Source organism: Poecile atricapillus, chromosome 28 (assembly GCF_030490865.1).
Source record: "Poecile atricapillus isolate bPoeAtr1 chromosome 28, bPoeAtr1.hap1, whole genome shotgun sequence".
In the NCBI taxonomy this organism is placed as follows: Eukaryota; Metazoa; Chordata; class Aves; order Passeriformes; family Paridae; genus Poecile; species Poecile atricapillus.
The window spans coordinates 433,660-454,414 of NC_081276.1; the positions used below are offsets into that span (position 1 = coordinate 433,660).

The window sequence follows — 20,755 nt, forward strand, 5'->3', positions numbered from 1 at the left end:
TTTATCTTTGCTGCCTTTCAATTCCTGCTTTAAAAAATGAAAAGGAGAAGGAAAAAAAAGGAGTGAAAATCTTCAGCGACTTGAATGTAATGTTCCTTCGACATGAAGGCTGATCGCTTGGGATCAGTGGGGAATAGACTTTTCCAAGCTGTTTGAATTATGACTTTTTTTCCTCCCCAGCAAAGCTTCTTGAAGCTGGTGAGAGGGCTGCTCTGGTCAGCGTAGCCCTTGACAGCTTTTCACGTAATCGCTTCGTTATCGGGGTTTATTACGATGATGAACTCGCTGGGGATTGAGTGGATCCACGACCTTTTGTTGCTGGGAGATGTTTTTGGAACGGTGCTCTCTGTCCTCTCTGCAGTAGGCAAGTGGGGATGTATTTTCCCTTGCCTCTCTCCTGAGTTTTGCTGGGTTCATGCTTAATCCGTCTTTGCAGAGAGAAACACTTGTGCAGAAAGATAATGTTTTCTTTTATTCTTTTTCATTTCATGAGCCTGGGAAGGGAGCTGGGCTCCAGGAGGTTCACGGTAGGGTGAAGTGTTGGCTGTGGGTGTCAGTCTGCAGCTCAGATGGCACCACTGGTGTCCAGAAGGACAGACCCACAGCTTGGTCTGAGCTGTCTTGAGTGGCAGCAGCAGTGAACTGCAGCAGGGAACTGCCACAAGCCTTTTGCCCAAGGATTTATCCAGGGTCCTACTCTGGTGTTGGAGCTGATGCTCTTTCTGAGCACCCAGAGTTGCTCAGTGCTGCTTTGTGGGCTCAGGGTGGCTTTGTTGGCTTGTGAAAGTGGCCACTGGGAATCTCCGTTCCTGGCTCTTTGTGCAGTGGAGTCAGGAGTGGGGAATCAGTGGAAATCTGCAGCTCTACATCCTCTCTGTGTGAGCAGAGCCCTGATCCATCCCCAGTGATACCTGAGGGCTCTGTTTGGAGTCTGAGTGCACAGCCAGGCCGGTGTGTTCAGTGCTGGGAGTGGGCACAGCAGAATCGTGGCTTCTCCAAATCCTGGCTGTGTGACCTCCGTTCCCTTGTGCTTCTCATTTTCCTGGGAAGCAACAAACTTACTGTCTGTCCCTCACCTCTGGGGTGGGTGATCCCACGTGCTGTCTGACTGCTGCAGAGCCCTTTTGGGGAAAATGTGCCCTCAGGAAGGGCTGGTGCTGGTCAAGCACAGAATGCAGCGGTGGTGTGGCCTGAGCCCTGCTGAAATCTGTCACTGCTCTGCAGACACCTTGCTGCTTGCAGCCAAGTTTCTCTCTCCTGTAGTTCTGCAGTGTCCTTGGATCCTGAACTGTGAGGGTTTGTGCTTTTTTCCCTCTGGCTGCTCACAGATGTCCGTGCAGGAACTTTGCAGGTTGCTGAGACGTGGCTGCTCTTACCTGCTTGTTGTGCAGATGTTGGGCCAGGTGTTGTTGCTCCTCCTGACCTGTGGAGCATTCCAGCACCTCCCTGCCCTGTGCCCTTGGGGATGCTCCCTGGTACCAGCTGTGTGAGCTGCTCTGGAGCTGTTGCTGTGCCTGGTGAGGATCAGTGGCAGGGAATTGATCGTTCTGCTTTGGAGGATCCCGAGTCCTGGGAATCTCATTTCAGCCTGTAGCACCCGAGCTGCTCTGTGCCACTCCCCGCTGAGCCCTGCAAACAGCAAACAGCTTTGTGTGTCACAGCTGCAGAGCCTGTGAGGAGCTGTCACAGTTGTGACAATGTCCTCTCCCATCAGATGGCCCTGGGCTCTGCCACGTTCCCGTAATCCCTTGGCCGGTGTCCATGTGGCCGGCGCTGACCCCATTTCCTGCCCCACTTCTCCCCAGGCCCTGCAGCCCCCGGGCACACGCTGCTGGTGCCCTCCTGCCATGGGAAGCCCACGCTGGAGATGGGAAAGCCCTGGGATTTTGGCTTTTGGAGGGCATCACCCTCCCAGCTTGGCAGCGAGCGGATCCCGGTGCGGCAGGGCCTGGGCTGGACTCGCCTCCTCTCCCAGGGAGGAGCTGCGGCCTCTGCAGTCAAAGGACCATTAAAATACTTCCCTTGTTTCCGAGGCTAATTGATCTCAGTCAGTGATTTAAATCTTTCTGTGGCAGGAACATTCTATTTAAAGGAAACTGCCATTTAAATTAAAAACCCAAAGCACCACACTACTTTCTTCCTGCTGTTCCTCCTTGGGAAGCTGCAGAGAACAATAATTGAAAGGTGTGACATAGACATGTTCTTTCTCTTTTTCTCTGGTTGCATATGGGCATTTTCTTTGTTTCTTCCATATGGTCAAAGGCAGCCATGGAACCAGAAATTACTAATTCCATTATTATTTTCAGTGGTGTCATTAGGTGGAAAGTATCATCCTTTTGTTAAGGATTCTGCTGTTTGTGTGAGTGCCATGGACTGGCACCGCTGCAGGAAGTTTGGGGAGGCCTCCCCAGGAGCTGCACAGCCAAATGTGCCCTCGGAGCTGGGGGAAAGCAGGCACAGAGACAGACGAGGCCTGGAGATGAGTCCAGGGAGAGGAACAGTTCCCAAATTGCTGATGGAGCTGGGCACAGCACCAAGCCTTGCTGTTTGCTGTTCACACACCCAGCCTGAGCCATAAAGCCCAAAACATCTCACTGTGAGTGCACAGAGGCAGCCCCGAGGGGCTGGGCAGGGCTCAGGTGCCCCTGCCCTCCTCTGCCACCCGCAGGAACAGCTCTGGGTGCTCCTCAGCCGCACATAAAAGCCATTTACTGCATGGAAATGTGGCCGTTTTTCTGACTGGAATCAGCATGCTCGCTGTTTTCAAGTGGATTTTTCTCATTGATTAAACCTTTGTGTTTCACAATAGCACTTTGCTAATTGGCACTTTGCATACACAGAAGGCTGGTGCGTGGCTCTCTCCACCCCAGCAAAGATTTAAGGGCAGGGAACATTACTTATTACTTACGTTTCCTTCCTTTATAAATCACGGTATAGAACCCTTACTAGCACACTCTGAAGTATTACCATAAATAATTAAATCTAAATTGCAATTGACAAAATAAAAGAATAAAGCCCCTTTTATGATGCATTACCCTGGCTTTCTTTCCTTTTAATTGCCCTTGCTCCATCACTAATTTGCAGAACACAGTCCTTCATGGGAGGTGCATGTGAGGGGAACTCTCGTGCTCCGTGAGCATCCCTGGGGCTGGCAGGGACAGCAGCCAGGTCTGCAGCGTGTGGGGCTCAGGGAGATGATGGAACACGTGGGATGGGATGGGATGGGATGGGATGGGATGGGATGGGATGGGATGGGATGGGATGGGATGGGATGGGATGGGATGGGATGGGATGGGATGGGATGGGATGGGATGGGATGGGATGGGATGGGATGGGAGTGGAGCTCCTCCAGGTGCACGTTCAGGCTGTGTTTTGGGGAGCTGTGCCTCGGGGAGGGTGTGGTGTGGAAGGTGTGTGCTCTGTGCCACGGGGGCAGGAGCTGGTGCCTGGCAGCAGGGTTGGCTCACGGGGATCCAGAGCCAGGCACTCCCAGGTGTGTCTGCCTCCTCTCCTGCACGTCCCTCCCGTGCTCTCATCCCTGCAGCATCATCTGCATCCCTGCTGCACTGAGCTCTGGGGGCCAGGCTTTGATCTGCTCCTGGCCAAGGCAGCGGCTGTCAGGTGAGATGGGAGGAAAAGTCAAGGAGGCTCCATCTTAGCACTTGATAGACACGTTAAGTCGACATCAGTGGGAAGGAAATCTCTCCATGGTGGGGGAAAGCTGCTCCAGTTTTAGGTGTTTGAGGTGGATCCGGGACAAGGCAGCAGCCCAGGAGAGGGAAGGTGTGGCAGTGTGGTGAGGCTGAGCTGTCCCAGGCTGGGTCACAGACCCTGATTGTTTGTGGACCCCAAAAAGGACAGGGAACCTGCGGGGCTGAGGAGCCAGGGAGATGCTGCAGAAAGGCTTTTTTCCCCCTTGGTGGCTGGGATGGAGAGGGAGCATTTGTGAAGGGGGAGAATTTATGAACTTAAGGTGGGAGCACAGAGGAAGTTTTGTTGAGTAGGTCGATTGGAGTGTGGTGGAGTTTTCACTTGGAGTTGCACATTGTCCCTGCAGTGAGTGGAGTCTGAGAGAGGAGACAGTAGCTGAATCCTGAAAAGGTAGAGAGCACTGCTTCCCTGCCCAGATCCACCTGCTGCTCCTGCTCCTTGGCAGCAGTTGCCTTTGCAGGCAGGGGACACCTCCCTGTCCTTGTTGCCTTCTGCCCTTTCCTTCGCTGCCTTCTCCGTCTGCCAGCTGCGATCTTGCTGAGGGCTCTGGACTGGTTGTTGTCTCACTCAAGGACACTGAATTAAGCTTCTATGTCACCTTGTTTAAGTGCCTGATTAAATTAAACCTTGCCTGACTGGATCAAGTGATGTATCTCTTTTCCTTTTTTTTTTCTTTTTTCTTTTTTAAACATAACTCAGATTGGAAAGTTTGTGTCTTCTGTAGGACCCAGAGAGGAAATAAATCATCTGTTGAAAGAGCTTCCTTGGGGGCAGGGGGGCTGTCACTTCCCAGGCCTCAGCTGTGCCCCACACTGTGAGTGCTCCTTGGATTAATCTCTGCTGAGGAGCACCTGGGGACAGCGGCAGCCACGGTGCTTGGGACCCAGCCATGGGTGTCTCCTGCTGCAGGATCTCTTCCCAACCAGAGACTCTTTCTGCTCAGCTTCATTAGATGGTTAAGTTAGGGGAAAAGAGCATCTGTTTGTTGTGTAAGCAAGTGGCTTGTGTGAAAATGTCACCTGCAGAGGATTGGGATGGAGGAAATGTCTGTCTTCATACCTGGATGCCAAAACTGGGGCTGTTTCTCTGTGTCAGGCTTTGCCAAGAAGCCAGGACTTCTTTCTTTATGGCTTTTCCCCTTGGTTGTCCTTTTCACACCGGCAGTTCTTGCACTTGCTGCCAGGAAGGACGGGATCTTTCCAGAGTCTCTCCCAGGCCCTGGGTCACATCGGCTTTTCTTCTGTCTGGCAGGGTCTCTGTGCTTGTGTCTTCTCAAGACCAGCCCAGTGTGACTCTCCTGGGTCACTAAAGGGAATCTGTGAGGGATTCCTCCTTTTTGTGGCCTGGCAAGCCCAACATTATTCTTAGAAGGCAAGCAGAGTGTTTCTCAAGGACGCCCGACCAGAGGAATGTCGTTCCTCCGTGCGTGGGATGGAATCTGGGCTCGAGCTGGCCTGTGAGACACAATCTCCCAAGAACAGTTTTATTTACTCTGCCACTCTTCCCCTCCAGTCAAGGATGTTCTCTTGCAGCATAATTGGTCCCAGTTCCCACCTTAGAAAGCTGTGATGTTCTGTTCACTGCAGCTGCCTTTAATTTTTTGGGGATTGTAAAAGTTCATGAAAATAGTCACGTTTTACACCATCTGCTGTGTGTGAGGAGGTAACCAGGCTACGGGCTGCAGGCCAGGGAGTCGGGATCCTCACTCTGTGACTGCACCTTCCCAACCCTCCTCTTTCTGCCTTGATTGGCTTTTCTGAGCAGGGGCTTCTCTTGCCGTGTTGTTGGGCAGCCTGATCAGCCCCAGGGCTGGTTTGGTGACACCACCCTGTTCTCCTCCTGCAAACCCCGAGCAGGGTGAGGGCTCTGGCAGCAGAGTCACAGCCCAGGGGCAGCCAGGCTTCACTCTGGAGGAGCAGAGCATCCTCCACACCCTCAGCAGGATGTGGCAGCGATCACGGCTCGCCCAGACCAGAGGAGAGAGCAGTATAAATATATTTTGGATGTCTGCTGCTTTGACTTTGAAAGGGAATATTGGGATGAATGATTTAAAGCGTTGACAGGAGGGACTCTGGGCTGACCTGTTTTCACAGAATCGCTGCACACAGAACTCTGAGCATGTCCTGGCCTGGTGGGTGCAGACATGAAACGTTCCATGCAAGCCTGGTGGAAACCAGCGCTGCTCGTTTCATCTGCAATGCACCCAGTCATTTCTGTTTCCTTTTGAGGCCGAGAGGAAAAGCAAAGCTTTAAAGAGGGAAAAAAAATAAATAGAAGGAGCTGCAACTGGTTTAGCATTCTACAAAGTTTCTCTGAGTCCTCCAAATCTTTAATTGACTCAGGAGCATAAAATTGAGAAGGGGAGAGAGTGAGAGAGCGTGCGAGTGGCGCGAGTGATTTGAATAATTTATTGTCCTTTGAAGTTGCAAGAGAAATTTCAGCTGCCTTGGGGAGTAATTTCTCCCCATTCTGAAAGGGTTTCTCCTTATTTTAAACTCATTCAGAGGATGATAGTTTTGCATTTTCTGCATAATTAATGAACACAGCTCCCCCCACTCTCACACAACCTCTAAAGAGTGGTGGGGTGATGAAACTTGGTGGTTTTTTTAATTAATAAAGTAAAATTAATTTGACTGTGTCTTCATCCTCGCTCACCTCTGTTGGAATCCATGGATTTATTCATAAATTAGTCTGAGCATGCTGCTAGGAGTGCCAACACTTACAAATCTTTAGCCTGGACTTTGATTTGTTTGGATGAATTTCTGAAGAGATGGTGCAAGGTTTTTTTCAGTTCAGCTCTTAAAGATCACCTTGAGACTGGCTCCAGTGATCTCCCAGGGAGCCAGGAATATCCTCCAGCTCTCATTTTCCTTTGTCTGTCTGTCTGGGGAGGATCTGCTTGATTTTGTGGGGGCTTGTGTGTTTTTTTCTGTATGAGTACTATGATACACCCCTTTTCTTCTAAAATCTGCTAACTGTGATTAATTCAGTAGCTGCCACTCGAGGCAGTGAAAGGGAGAGGGATCAGATAGGAATGGTGTAAATGGTGATCTTTTGAAAATACCCCAAATTCTGGGCTCTAGGAATTGCACCTTGCCCTGCTCCTGTAGACCAAGAGCCTCCTTCTCTTGCCTGAAGGAAAGAAGCAGTAAGTGGAACACAGCTTTTATTTACAGAGTAAGAGAGCAGAGCTTTATCAGAGCTGCCCATTGGGATGGGTGAGGGATGTGGGGAGCTGAGGTGTGGATCAGGATCTCTGTGGAATGGCCACACAAGCCCCTGTCCTGTCCCAGCTCACATCCCGTGTATCTCTCCACGTGCCCTGTCCCTTTGTGTAAATCACAGCTGGGAGAATGTTTCCTGGGCTGTATCAAGGTGCCAGTCACTGGAGCTGGGGCTCATCCTGTTTGCCATGGAGAGAGGTGGATCCTTTCCATGCACAGAGATGTGCAGGGTAGCCTGGAGGAGTCCTGTCAGAATGGGATGACTTCATCCCAGCTGCTGCTCCCATGTGATAAGGAACGGCCCCATCCCTGAAAACCAGCAGTTTAAAGAGGCCAGAAGGGAGGATTATGCACCCCTCCAGCAGGAAGGATAACGTGGTTTTACTCACCTTGGATGTCAGAACTAAAACCAGATTTTGGGTAGCCTCAGTCTCCTCCTGCCTCGGTGCTGAAGGCTGGTACCTCCCTCCCAAAGGGTCTGGATCCCAGTGCACTGCAAACAGGAGCTTGAATGGATGTGCCAGATCCCCAAATTACCGTCCCCATGAGAACAGCCTGGCTTGTGCTGGCTAGGAAGGATCTGCTGCCTCATCCCAGCCCAGGAGAGAGGGGGAGCTGGCACAGAGCTTGGGGTTGTTGGACATCCAGTGTAGTAAAGGTGTATTAAACGAGTTCTTCATCTTCCTCACCATAATCTGTGTGTTTTAACTCCTGTGCTGGTGCCATCCTTCGCTGCTGTCCTTCCTCCTCTGGGGTCTTGCAGGAAAGGAGAGGGGGAAATCCTCCAAGTGACATTCCCTGTGCCCACAGAGGAACAGGCTGCATCCTGTGGCAGCCCAGCTCCTCTGAGTCAGGTGAGGGCTTTGGTGGCTCAGCAGCAGGGGAATAGCCAGGTGGAAGTACTTCACTTCTAAAAAAACATCCTGGATCTTTTTTTACCCTCCTCTGCCCAACCTTGCCAGTCCTGTCTCCCTGAAGGGAGCCAAGAGCTGCTGACAGTAAGAGGAAGTCTCCATCTGAAGCCTATAATTATCCTGTCTGCCTTCCCAGAAAAGGCCAGTTGGGGAGCGAGCTGCTCCTGCTCCCCGGACCAGCCCTGCCTTCTCCTGCCTCCCCAATTACTGCTTAATGGACTTTTTATGATGATAAGACAGCTGGGTTGGGGAGAAGTTATTGACAGGGAAATGGAATATAATTCACTCCCTGTTTGTTTGTTCTGTCAGAAAACCCTCGTTTTAATTTTATTTGTGAGGCATTGAGAAACAGCCCTCAGAAAGAAAAAGTGCAAAATTTGTCAATAAAACCCTGGATTTCGTGGGGTCTGGAGTCTCTGCAGGACCTCTCCAAGGGCTGTCCTCAATCTTGTGGAGTGTCTCCATAGAGACTCCTCCTCCCCAGTCCTTCTCCCAGTTTGCAGCTTTCTCACTTGTCCTGAAGCAAAATGTGAATTCTGGAGCTCTACCCCTGTCTGCAGCTCCCCCGCTCCCCAGCGCCGCTGCTTTGGAACACAGACCCGTTCCAAACAGCGCATCCCTGCTCCCCACTCTCCATCTGTCTCAGATTTGGCTGCTCTCTCCTCTTTTCATCTGCTCTGTGGTTTGTCTCCTCCATCTAATCTTCACTTCCTTGCAGTGAAGGAAGCGAAGCTCCTTTCCCCGAGAAGCACCTGTTGGGGAAGGTCTCTGAGTTCTCTCTCCTGAGGTTTTTTGTGGTTATTTTGTTTTTTTCTCTGTCTTCCAAGGCTGCAGCTGTGCTCGGTGCCAGCCGGGGTGCTGAGAGTCGGGCAGGTCTGTTCCCAGCCTGCGTGAGGTGTCTGGAGCAGGACAGACAGATGGGAGTGAGAGATGAGGGTTGTCACCTCCCCTCCACGTGTGGCAGCCGGGGCTGTGGGAAGGGCGAGCACCCAAGGTCAGCCGAGTTTGCAGCAGAGGCAGAGATCTGAATCCAGTTCTGGGGATGATCTGCAGCCTGGGAGAGCACACTGGGCTGTGCAGCTAAAAGCAAAATGACATTACCCATGGATGGCTTCATGGTCTCGCTTTTTACCTTTGTTCTCAAAGGTGGAGGTGCATGTGTGTGTGTGTGTGTGTGCACAAAAAGGTGAATTTCCTCTGCTGGATGTTTTTGAGTGAGGATTGCAGCTGTCTCTGCCTCTCCTGGAGCACGGACAGGCTCCCAGGTGGGCAGCTCCGTGGGGAATGGGGGGCTCAGCACCAGGGGCCGTTTGTTGAGGGTGGAACGGGAACGATGAGCAGAAGGACAGCAGTGCTCGTGTGCAGGGAATCTCATCAAGCAGCAGGAAAATGCCTTTCCTGCCGTGTCCCAGCACAGCTCCAGCTCCTGTGGCTCTCTGGGGCCAGCACGGAGCCTGCTGTTCCCCGGGCTGGGAGGATGAGGGTTCCTCATGGAGCTCTGTGTGGGCCGGCGGGACGGGCGCGTGGGCTTCCACAGAGCTGCCAGCGGGCACTGGAGCTCCAAAAATGGGAAAAAACCTTTCAAAATACGTGTTTGGTGGCTGCCTTTCTTTTGTCTCCGAGGATTGCTGCTGCTGTGGGCGAGGGGCCCTTTCAGGCAGGCTCCTGCTGCTCTGTGCTGAGGCCAGATGGAAAACAAGTGGGTTTGTGTTTGTTGGAGCTCATGGCTGAGGCGCTTTCCGGGGGGGCAGAGGGTGATGGGTGTGAAGGTGAGGTTTGTCAGCTGTCCCTGCTCTGGGGCTGGAGATGAGGGCAGAGCTGGGCTGGGGTCAGGAGGGTGCAGAGGCACCTGCAGCCCCCTCGGGGAGAGCCTGGGGGACAGAGGGACAGTGTCCCCCACGCTGCTGCTCAGGGACTGACTCCAGCCTGTTCCTTCACACCTGTGGGGCCAGACTAAGGAGAGTGAGTGGAAAGGGACTTGTCCCCATCCACATGGGAGCAGCTTTCTGTTTTGGGGTGCTGTGGAGAAAGCTGCTCCTGCCCTGTGGTGTGTCAGGGAGCTTCAGTTCCTCCCCAGGCTCCTGTTCCTCCATAACCCAGTGGTGGGAGAGCAGCTGGCTCCGTCCAGGTGTGGGGAGGGCACGTCCGTAACTGGCCCTTGCTTCTCCCCCCGCTCCCATCAGCTGTCAGCTCGGATATGTGAAGCTCATTTGTTCTCCTGCCTCTCTCCCACCCCTCAAACCATCTCTGGTTTCTCCACCTCTCTCCCTGTCTCTGGCTTTTGATGTCTCAGATGGGCATATGGTGGCTGGGCTGTCTCCCTTGCTGCTCGTCCATCACCGCCTATCCAGCGTGGCAGCCCTTCCCCAGGGACACTGGCTTTAAATCCTTCTCCTTGTCCCCACTGCTGCATCTCTCCAGCCTCCCTGCTGCACAGCCTCTCAGCCTCTTGTGTCATCCCCTCGGCAGGGAGATGCTGCCTGGTTTTTACATGACTGTGCTCAAAGAGCTTTTCCTGCTTTGGTGTCACACGGAGGAGGGAAGGAGAGGAGGGAGGAGGCAGCAGTGTCCTTATGTTTGTGAGGAAGTGTGGGTGTGCAGCCCTCACCCGAGGGCTGGGGGATGAGGAGGAGACCCCCACCCTTCTCACCTGGCAGCCTTCCCCCAAGCCTGCGTTAGAAACCCAAAATCCCAGCAGCACCTGCACATCACATCCCTGTGGAGCTGGTGCTGCCCGAGGCTCCCCAGGCTGTGATTTGGGAAGGGAATCCCACAGGAGCTGATCTGTGTGTGGGACCCCGGGGCAGGGGTGGTCAGGGGTGGTCAGGGGTGGTCAGGGATGGTCAGGGATGGTCAGGAGTGGTCAGGGGTGGTCAGAGTGGTCAGGGATGGTCAGGGGTGGTCAGGGGTGGTCAGGGATGGTCAGGGGTGGTCAGGGATGGTCAGAGTGGTCAGAGTGGTCAGGGATGGTCAGGGATGGTCAGGGGCTGGACACACATGTGCCAGCAGAGCTGCAGAGCAGGGAAGCAGGAGGGATCTCTCTCTGTTCCCCACAGCCCGTGGCAGATCTCCAGCCTGGTGCTTGTTGTTTTTGGGAAGTGTGTGGGCGGTGGGCAGGAGTGAAAGCTTGGGTTTGACTTGATGGCTTTCCATTAAGCTGTGGAGCAGGATCACAGGTACACAGCAGCCATCCGGTCTTTTCAACCTTCCCTCTGGAGACCCAGACCCCGCAGGAAGCCTCTTGTAGTAGGAAAATTCTTTTAAGCTCCAGATTTTTCCATTGCCATTTTGATACTGCACAAAAAAATGGGGTTTTCTACTTTGCAGGGGGAGAAAGGGGGAAAAATTATCTCTGTGAACGCTGGGCTGATGGAAGTCAGCCTTTCCAAAGCTGACTTGTTCTCAGCTGGCCGTGAGGGAAGGCTGCTGAAGTGGTACAAAATCCCCTGCACTGTCAGTATGGTGTCTGGAAAATGTGTTTCTTTGACTTCTATTTATTTCTTTAAAGCCGTGGCCCTGCAGTCTTGGCAGACGAGGGCAAACACCTCAGGGCCCCCGAGGGGGCTGACAGGGTTTCACTGGCACCTTGTCCCTGTCTGCAGAGCTGCAGGCTGAGCTCTGAGCGAGCCTTTCCCTCCCAGCCCGGCACAGCCCAGCCCAGGCAGCCCCAGGCAGCACAGGGGTGGCTCCAGATTTGGGTCACCTGTCCCCTGGGTCACCTGTCCCTTGGGTCACCTGTCCCTTGTGTCACCTGTCCCCCAGGTCACCTGTCCCCCGGGTCACCTGTCCCTTGGGTCACCTGTCCCTTGTGTCACCTGTCCCCTGGGTCACCTGTCCCTTGTGTCACCTGTCCCTTGTGTCACCTGTCCCCCGGGTCACCTGTCCCCCAGGTCACCTGTCCCCCGGGTCACCTGTCCCTTTGGTCGCCAGCACCTCGGGTCACCTGTCCCTTGTGTCACCTGTCCGTTGTGTCACCAGTCCCCTGGGTCACCTGTCCCTTGTGTCACCTGTCCCCCGGGTCACCTGTCCCCCAGGTCACCTGTCCCTTGTGTCACCAGCACCCCGGGTCACCTGTCCCCTGGGTCACCTGTCCCTTGTGTCACCAGCACCGTGCCTGTGGGGCACTGTCCCTCTCCTCCCCAGAGGGGTCAGGGCTGCTCAGTGCTCGGCGTGGGCTGGAGACAAACGCTGCAGTGCCTGGGGCTGCAGAGGTGGAGAGCACGAGGGGGGAGGAATCAAATCTGCAGCTCAGGGGCTTGGGCAACTTTCAAATCAACAACTTAGCTCTGATTCTCCCCCATTTTCCAGGTGAGGAGTAAAATCTGATCGGTTGGGTGGTGGGGATTTTTGTTTGGCTCCTTGTGGTGAGTCCCTTGTAGGCAGCTGGGAATTGCAGGAGCTCAGGAAAAGCCCCATGCACCGACAGCTCAGCTCCCCCATCGCCCACACTGAGGCAACACAGGACCCCACAAAGGGATGCTGAGCAAGGACTCCAGATTCAGGGGTATTTGGAGCACCATCCCTTCCTTCAGGATGGAAATAGAACCTTGTTTTTCTCCTCAGCTGCGCTCTCATCATGCAGCCTGCACCCATTTAAATGTATACGTGACATTAAGGTTTATTTGGGGCTTTTATTTTAGGAAATGAACTTGCATCAATAAAGTGTTCTTAAAAGCCCTGGATGTTTTTAGCTGTACCTTCAGAATTGACTTCTGCAAACTCTTCAGATATCGAGTGGAGGGGAGGAAGGAAGTCAGGGGCACAGTGAGCATTTATATTTTAGCCTGGAGCAGAATTTGGGTTTTACCTTTCTCAGATGGAAGGCAGATCCCCCAGTGCCAGTTCCTCCAGTGGGACTTGCTTGATAACCTTTAGCTGTAACATTGCAAAGAAGACTCTGACCTCTAAATATAGATTTGGATATTTATAAATGCGGTGCTTTGTACACACAGCATTCGGTGGGACGTAAACAGCTCCAGCAAATTGTATTTACCTCCAGCATGGAAACAAATGCTTGATTGCATCACATGAGCTTGCTCAGTGCCTTTTATTTATATACTGCTGGCCACGGCAGGCAGGGAAGGGGAGAAGGCTTCCTTTTGTCTTTCGACCCCTAAAAGACCCTGGAGACTTCTCCTCATCTACCATTTGTCCTCCTGTCGAGCCCCGTGGGAGTCTGTTTGCATCTTATTTTATAGATTCTTGAGTATGAACAGATAAATACACACTCTTCAGAGTCACATGCTCTGCTTTTCTCAAGAAAACAGACGGCAACTTTATGATGTGAGTGATTTTATTTGAACACAGCTGTGGCCTTGTGATTTAAATATTTCAATAAATTTTAAACTAACTAGATGAGAGGAAACGGTGCAAGGAAAGCAGGTTAGAGCAAGGAAGGAGGATTCCCAGTGGGTGGGGGCAATATGGGCTCCTTCCCTGGCTCTGTTTCTATCAATCTCCTCCCATTCCTTGGTATTTTGGTCATCTCCAAGGAGCTGGGAAGTGCAGTCCACTGTTTCTAAGGGTTGTTTTCAGCTCTACCAGCTTTTGGTGATGCTCATTAGATGGGTTTTGCAAGGACAATTTCCCCTGTACAAAACAATTTAAAAGTCCACTTTTCAGGACTAAAAGGGTTTGCAACATTGAAATATCTTTGTAGGATCAGGCTCTTAATCGTTTTCTGCTGGAGCTACTTCATATGTAAAATGGAAGTAAAGGCTGTTCTGAAAAAGGCCAAGAGGTTTAATTTCAAGTGGTACCATTAAGAATAGCAGCAACAACACTACTATTAATTACAAACCGTGTTTATTAGCGTTTGTGACTGCCACTGATGATATTTCCTTTTTGTCCTCAAGGTCCCCCTGTGTTCATTAAGAAGCCTGTGGACCAAATTGGTGTGTCAGGAGGGGTGGCCTCCTTCGTGTGCCAAGCCACCGGAGACCCAAAGCCAAGGGTCACCTGGAACAAGAAAGGGAAGAAAGTGAACTCTCAGAGGTTCGAGGTGAGAGGTGTCCTTGAATTCTGGTGTCTCTGTGAAAAGAGAGACTGACACAAAGCAGCCCCTGCTCCTCTTCAGCCACTCTCATACCCGATAATAAAGGGAAATTTGGAAGGGGGGGAGTTTTGACAGCAGGAGGAGTGAAATGCAAGCTCTTGGCCTTGTCAACAGCTGTGTTTGTTCCAAAGCAAGAGAGAACTTGGTTCAATTATGTTGCTGAAGATTTTCATTTTATTTTGTTGGGTTTTTCCTTTCCTGGGATATAACTTCCTGCTTTCCTAAGAAATCCCAGCTAAGCTGGTGGTACTTCAGCTCTGTAAATGCACCCTTCATACTTCTGTACCCATCCATGGCTCAGCATTTTAATCCTGGGACAGTCTGGAGTAAACACTGCAATTGTTGGCAACCAGACCCAAGCAATTGGCATTGTTTAGATAGAAATGAGAGCAGAGGAACAAGGACTGGGAGGTCATCCTGTGGAATTTGCTGTGGGACTCAGCCCTGCCAGGCAGCTGTGTGCTGAGAGGAGCTTTGTGGTGTCAGCTGCCCCTGCAGATGGAGGAACAAGGCAGGGGTTCATTTTTATTTTGTTTTCTTTGCTCTGTTTTGTCCTTCGCCCCAGTTGTGCTCTGAATACTCACCCCACACCCCGTCACTGTGGCTTGTTCTTTCCGAGCCTTTGAGGTGCCCACTGGGGCTTTGGTGGCTCAGTGTCCCTGGCAGGGTCTGGCTGTGACACCTCTGTCACCTGGAGCTCGGGGAGAGCCAGGTTGGTGACGTGTGGGGGCTGAGGGGCAGCTGAGGAGGGTTTGCAGTGGGTTTGTGTCTGGTGTCTCTTGAGAAGCAGCAACCCAAGGACAATGACTGTGTGTGTGTGTTTGTCTCTATCCCCCAGACCATTGAATTTGATGAAAGTGCAGGTGCTGTTCTGCGGATCCAGCCCCTCCGGACCCCCCGGGACGAGAACATTTACGAATGTGTTGCTCAGAACCCTCATGGGGAGGTCACTGTCCACGCCAAGCTCACCGTCCTCCGAGGTAAAGAACCTGACCAGGGGGAAGGGGCCCTTCAGCTGCGTGGGGAGCTGTTAAACATTCATGGCTAAGGCACCAAGTCCTCCTGGCTTTGCTTTGCTTTGCTTTGGTTTGTTCTGACCTGTCAGATCTGTTTGCTGTTCTCACCCCGGAGAGGTAAGAAACAGAGAGTGAGAAACAGAGCTAAAACTGCACCACTTGAGGTTTGACTGATGATGTGCTGGGGGTCCTTCCAACCTTAATTGTCCTGTGACTCTTTTGATCTTCCTCCCCTCCAAAAATTCCTTCCCCAGGTTTATGAACAGCACCAAGAGCTCCCCACTGTACACACAGAAATGTGGCTCCAGGAATTCTTCATTGAGGAACCACTTTAATGGGCTGGGGTTGAGGTGATTATGGATCTGCATGGGCTTTCACACATTCAGTAGCAATGCAAACGTTTCTCCTCGTGCAGGATACCTCTTGTGCCTTTCTGGGCTTCTCCCCTTTTCCCAGAGGTCCTTGGCTCTGTGCACTCTCCAAGAAAACAATTCCATTCTCCATTTTGTTCTTGTTCTTTTTCCCACTTGTCCCCGTTACAGAGGATGTTTACATGGATGCCTCCCTCATGTCATCTGTTTGAAATATGCTCCCTGAACTGGATGAGGGGGAGGGAACAATATGCTGCTGCTCTGGATGCCTCTGGATGTTTGCTGTTATTGCCCTGGAGATCCCTAAAATCACTGTGTCAAGCACTGAGTGGGGCTGGGTGCTAAAACCATTTTAGGGTTTGGAACAGCCATCAGTGATGTTCTGTGTTCAAACCACAGGGCAGTGCAGGTGATCCTGGTGGGAATGGGGTGGTGGATAACTGCCTGAGAGCTCCCAAGGGGAATTCAGCTTGGCTGTGGATGAAGCCATGGCTGTTTGAACAGCAGCAGCAGCAGTAAAAGGCTTTCTCTCTGCAGAGAACAGGACTAAGAACAATTCTAGGAGCTCCAGGCAGGAGCCCCACAGGGCCAAGGGGTAGCTGTGCCTATGGACCAGTTGCTTTTCCTTCAGCAATTCCAGCATTCCCTCCAGGAGCAGCTTAAATCCTTTTGTTTGAGCAGGCAGCGAGCACGTCCTTCATAGGGCAGAGCAAAATTGGTGTGTGACTCCCCAGTGTGCAGCAGGGAATGAACACCAGACATGAAGGGCACATGGCAAAGCCCCCTCTTTAGCTGGGAATATCCCTGCTGTGGGCTCTGTGCTGTCAGGATTTTGGCTGCCTGGGAGCGTGGGGGCCCGTGGTCCAGTCATGCCTGACAGATTTGTGTAGGTGACTTAGATGTGTGTGCAGCTCCTGTGCCTGGCATGGCATTTAACCTTCTGTTGGAGGAACGTGGTGGGATGGAGCTGTCAGGAGCTGGGAACAGCACGCTATGACAGGAGTGTGTCTAACCGTGGTTATCCCAGAGGGTGGGAGCCTTATTCTTCACACTTATTCCCATGAATTCCCTTGGAGCTGTGACAGCCTGGGAGAAGGGCCCCTGCAGTCATATTCAAAGTTTGTACCCCTTGAATTTAGCTACAAGCAGTGGCAAGGGAGGGTTCTCCTCCCACTGCCTTCCGTGGTTTTAATGCACTGGCCACCAGCAGTGAGCTGCAGTGTGGGATCTCTGCATCTCTGAATCACCAAGGCTGGAAAGACCTCCAGGGTCACCAAGCCCAGCCTGGGATCCATCCCCACCTCCTCCCCCACCCAGAGCACTGAGGGCCATGTCCAGTTGTTCCTTGGGCACTTTCAGGGATGAGGACTCCAAACCTCCCTGCCAGGGCCTGACCACCCTTCCGTGGAGAAATTCCTCCTGATGTCCCACCTGAGCCTCCCCTGGCACAGCCTGAGGTGTTTCCATCCTTCATCACCCCTTAGCTCTCACACAGCAGAGTTTGTCTCCTCTTTGCCTGCGTTTTTAAGAGCTGGGAAAATTAAAAGCACCAAGCCAAATGCACTGATCTGCACAATGACAAAGTGAGCATGTTGGCATCTACTCCTCTCCTGTTCCTCCCCTCTTCTGCACTCACCCACTCTCCTGTTTGTCTTTTCTCTCCCTGCTCAGCCTCCTCCTCTGTCTCTGCTCTCCTTTGCAGAACTGATGCTGAGCAGAGGGAGGGGGCTGCTCCCCAGCCTGGAGATGGATGGGAGCTGTCATTTGCAGAACCTGCTACCTTGGCACACTCTGGAGAGTGGAAACGTGGGCCCAGCTGCTGCAAACTGCACGGGGGGCTCTGGGGTAGCTGTGCCCTGTTTGTGCTGCTGTGATCCCACACAGACCTGTGGGTACCTTCCTGCACCAGCATTGCAGCATTTCCCCAGCACCAGTGCAGTCTCCCAGCAGCAAATAACACAGAAAATATTTCCTCTTTCAAAAGAGGAAACAATACATTCTTCCCTGCTAGATGCAGCTGCTGAAGGGATTGAGCAAAAACCCCTCTTGCTTATGCACGTGATGACTCCTGGAGCAGACCCTGGTAGAAACCCACATGGCTTCACTTGAAAACAGGAAACTGCAGGAGAGGGAACCTTGGGGAGCTTCTGAGGAGCAGAGCTGTGATGGACACTGTTCAACTCACACAGTCCCTTCACACCAGCTCTGCTGCCTTGTTTGTCCTTCCTGCTCTGCTTCTCCAGGGACCCCAGTTTGGTAGGGCTGTTCTTTCCACAGCTGGCTAGACAGAGTGCCTGCAAACCTGACTCCTGCAGGGCTCAGAGAAAGTGGATTTGGGAAGCATTTTCCAGTTGTTTTTGACTCCAGCTGCTGTTGTTTTTTGCTGTGACTTAGGTGGGAAGGAAGGTAGTTACCACAGACACCCCAGCCCCCAGCTGGTGTAGATTCTCTAAGCTGCTCACTCCCAAAAAAGATATTTATGTTTATATCTGTATCTCTTGGGATAGATACAGACAGGCTGTGGACTCCCCATCCCTGGGAGTGTCCCAGGTCAGGTTGGACAGGACTTGGAGCAGCCTGGGACAGTGGAAGGTGTTCCTGCCATGGCAGGGGTGGAATGAGATGGGCTTTAAGGTCCCTTCTGTCCCAAACCATCCTGGAATTTTATCTGTGTCTACATTTATATCTCTATCATCTCTGTCTATATTATGATGATTTTATTCCTTGCTGTATACAGATTATCCTTTCCCTCCACACCTTTGGTAGCCTGAGAGGGGTTCTGGGGCTGTGGAGGCTTTCCTGTGCTGTCAGAGCTGAGTGTGCTCAGGGGCAGGGACCCTGCTCAGCCACGGGAGCCAGGGGCTGGGTCTCAAACAAGGACCAGACTGGCTCTGTCCTTTGCTCTGTGGAAGCTGGTGGAGGGAATTCTTGTGGTGTAAATGCAGCACAGAAACCAGTGATGGGTCCAGTCCAGAGTTAGGGGCAGAATCTGGTGCAGTGCTGTCTGTTCCTGGGATTGCTGCACTCCAGAGCCCGGGGGAGAAGGGGCTCCCTCCTGGGCTCTCACTGGGGCTGCCATGCACAGACTTTCACAGCTTCTAGAGTTTCCCTCTTGGTTTCCTTTCATGAAGTATTCAGACATTTCTTTAACAATTCCAGCCTGAAATCTCCCTCACACACTTCCTACTCCAAAAGCACATCTGGTGTGGGAATGTGTAAAGCTCTAGCAAGATCCCTGTGGTTTGTTGGGGTTTTTTTGTAATTGTTGGCTTTAAATCACAAAAGGTAAACAAGAAGCAGCTCTGGATGCTGAGCAGAGTCCCACGGGAGCACATGGAAAGGGAAGCTGCCCCCTCTGAAATGTTACCTTGCCATTTGGAAAATTCCTGGCAGTCTTTCTTCAAACTTGACTTGTTTTGCTTTTCTTGTAGTGACCTGAAAATTGGGTGACATTGACAGCAGATTAATTCTGTAGCTTCTGAATAACATCAAAGTCATTTTAACTGCCTGTAGAAGGAGGGTACGTGGGGACACATTGGTGGAGGGAACACAGGCATTACCTGCACTGCTTTGGGGTGCAGCACACATATCTGAGGGCATTTATTGCCTGCAAGCCCACAAATTCTAATGACATTGTTAGGCTATTACTGTTTCCATAGTGAAACTTTCAGCTCCATGAAATGGAATCAACAGACAGAGCACATTACTGAGACTCCTCCCTGCACTGAAATGGGCTTTGGCTGGGCAGAGACAGAGAACTGAGACACAGGCACAGACACTTGGGTGGAAATAACTTGTTGATGTAATTTCACAAGGCACAAAGTGCCAGGGTACCCAGGGAGAGGGCAGCTCAAGTGTTCATAAACATAATGAAAGGAACAGGGACAGGTTCAAGAGTGCTGGATTTTGATTTTGATCCTGATTAAAATCTGTGTCACTTGAGCTGCTCCATCTCTGTGTTCCTGCTTCTTCCACCCTGAATGAGGACAGTTGACTGTAGAGACCAGCCAGCATCCACATCTCCAGAGCAGAGTGAAAAATCCCTCCTCCTCTTCCCTTCAGAGCATCCTCGAGGCTTTCTGCACCGACTCCATGGCACGTCTGCTCACGCTCACACCCTCCTCCTCTAAATTATTAAACAACTGTGTACACCCTGCGGGAAGAAGAGCAGCAGCAACACCCGCTTTATCTTCCTTAATCATCCTCATTTCCAGCACAGCTAATTAGCTGAACCCAGAGCTGCCACCTTGCAGAGTGCTGAGGGGACAGAGCAGCCCTGTCCCCTGGCTGGGGCTGGGGACCCTCGCTGTGTGTGGCAGCCTGAGCTGGGCCCAGGCACGTCCCTGGGCAGCATTTGTTATAAATGACAGCTGAAGTGCTCCTCTCTCTTCCCCTGCCTCTCTCCATCTCTCCTCCCTGTTCTTCCTCACCCTCCTTTGCTCAGTGAGGCCTGGAGGTGATCCAGCAGCTCAGGGGGCTGTGAGGAGCTGGCTCTAAGGCAGGGATGGACACGGTGTTGGGATTCTCCTTTCTATGGCAGCTGCACCTCAGGAAAAGCTTTGTCTGCATCAGCCAGCACGATTCCAGCAGCAGCAGCTGCCCAGATGTGCCCTTGAAGCATCTCCAGCTTGTTCCTGGTTCTTTTGTTCCTGCAGTTGCCTGAGCTGCTTTCAGAAAGAGAATTCACAGCCTGAACCATTCCTGGTTTATCTGGGACAGGTCTGGGGGGTTTGGGATGGGTGGGGAGGGTGGCAGGGCAGGTGTGTGCAGGTCTTGTGGGGATTGCAATGAGCTTGTAATTGCTTCCTTACAGGGAACCCAGCTGCTGGGGATGGAGGAGTTTTGCTTCCCTGGCAGGAAGGAAATCTGAGCACTTGGAGCAGTCTGTGATGTTCAGAGATGCTTCCTCTGCTCAGCTGATCCTCAAATCTGATCACGCCTCTCGTCGCAGTTGTTTTAATTAAACTCAGAGGAATTCTGCACATTGTGCTGCAAGATTAACATTTTTGTTTAATTAGAAACACTTGGTAATAATGGTTGTAGCCGGCCTCCCCCAGCACACACACACACACACACACATGTGCACACATCCCAGCAGGCACAGGTTATTCCCTCTGTGGATGAATTGCCTCATGGAAGGAAGGGGCAGGGCTGGAGGCAGGTGGAGCAGCATCACCAGGGAGCAGGATAAAAGCAGGGATCAATAGTGATGTCATCTGCAGCCAATGCGGCTCTGGCTCCTCACCCTCCCACTGCTGGGAGAGAGGAGGGGAGGGAGGACCATTAAAGCCTGGCTGAAAGCTCTGCACAGGCACAGCAATTCCCAGAGCCCCTGTGCTGGCCTGACATCACTGCTGGGGGCCTGGGGTGCTGCAGGAACACACGGTTTGGGGGGTCCTGCAGTGCCCCAGCACAGCCCAGGGGGCTCAGAGGGCTGGGGCAGTCTCTAGTTAAAGATGTGTGT

General features: G+C 52.2%; 1 protein-coding gene and 1 long non-coding RNA gene across 13 annotated transcripts in view; one reads left to right on the plus strand and one right to left on the minus strand.

Moving 5' to 3' along the window:
• The window catches only part of PTPRS (protein tyrosine phosphatase receptor type S), a 143,467-nt gene that overhangs the window by 56,180 nt on the left and 66,532 nt on the right, over nt 1–20,755 (plus strand). For 10 of the 12 annotated variants that reach the window (XM_058858719.1, XM_058858725.1, XM_058858721.1 and 7 more), the window contains exons 3-4: nt 13,705–13,850; nt 14,743–14,884. In XM_058858719.1, coding sequence (XP_058714702.1) covers nt 13,705–13,850; nt 14,743–14,884 — 288 coding nt within the window. Of the gene's footprint in view, nt 1–8,878; nt 8,996–9,040; nt 9,115–13,704; nt 13,851–14,742; nt 14,885–20,755 lie in introns of those variants that run through there. The other 2 variants (XM_058858724.1, XM_058858723.1) reach the window with 2 other exon arrangements.
• On the minus strand, nt 6,970–7,794 carry LOC131589372 (uncharacterized). The gene is made up of 3 exons (XR_009279724.1): nt 7,625–7,794; nt 7,325–7,428; nt 6,970–7,170 (listed from the first exon to the last, which is right to left on the minus strand). It is a non-coding gene; the product is annotated as an uncharacterized LOC131589372 (long non-coding RNA).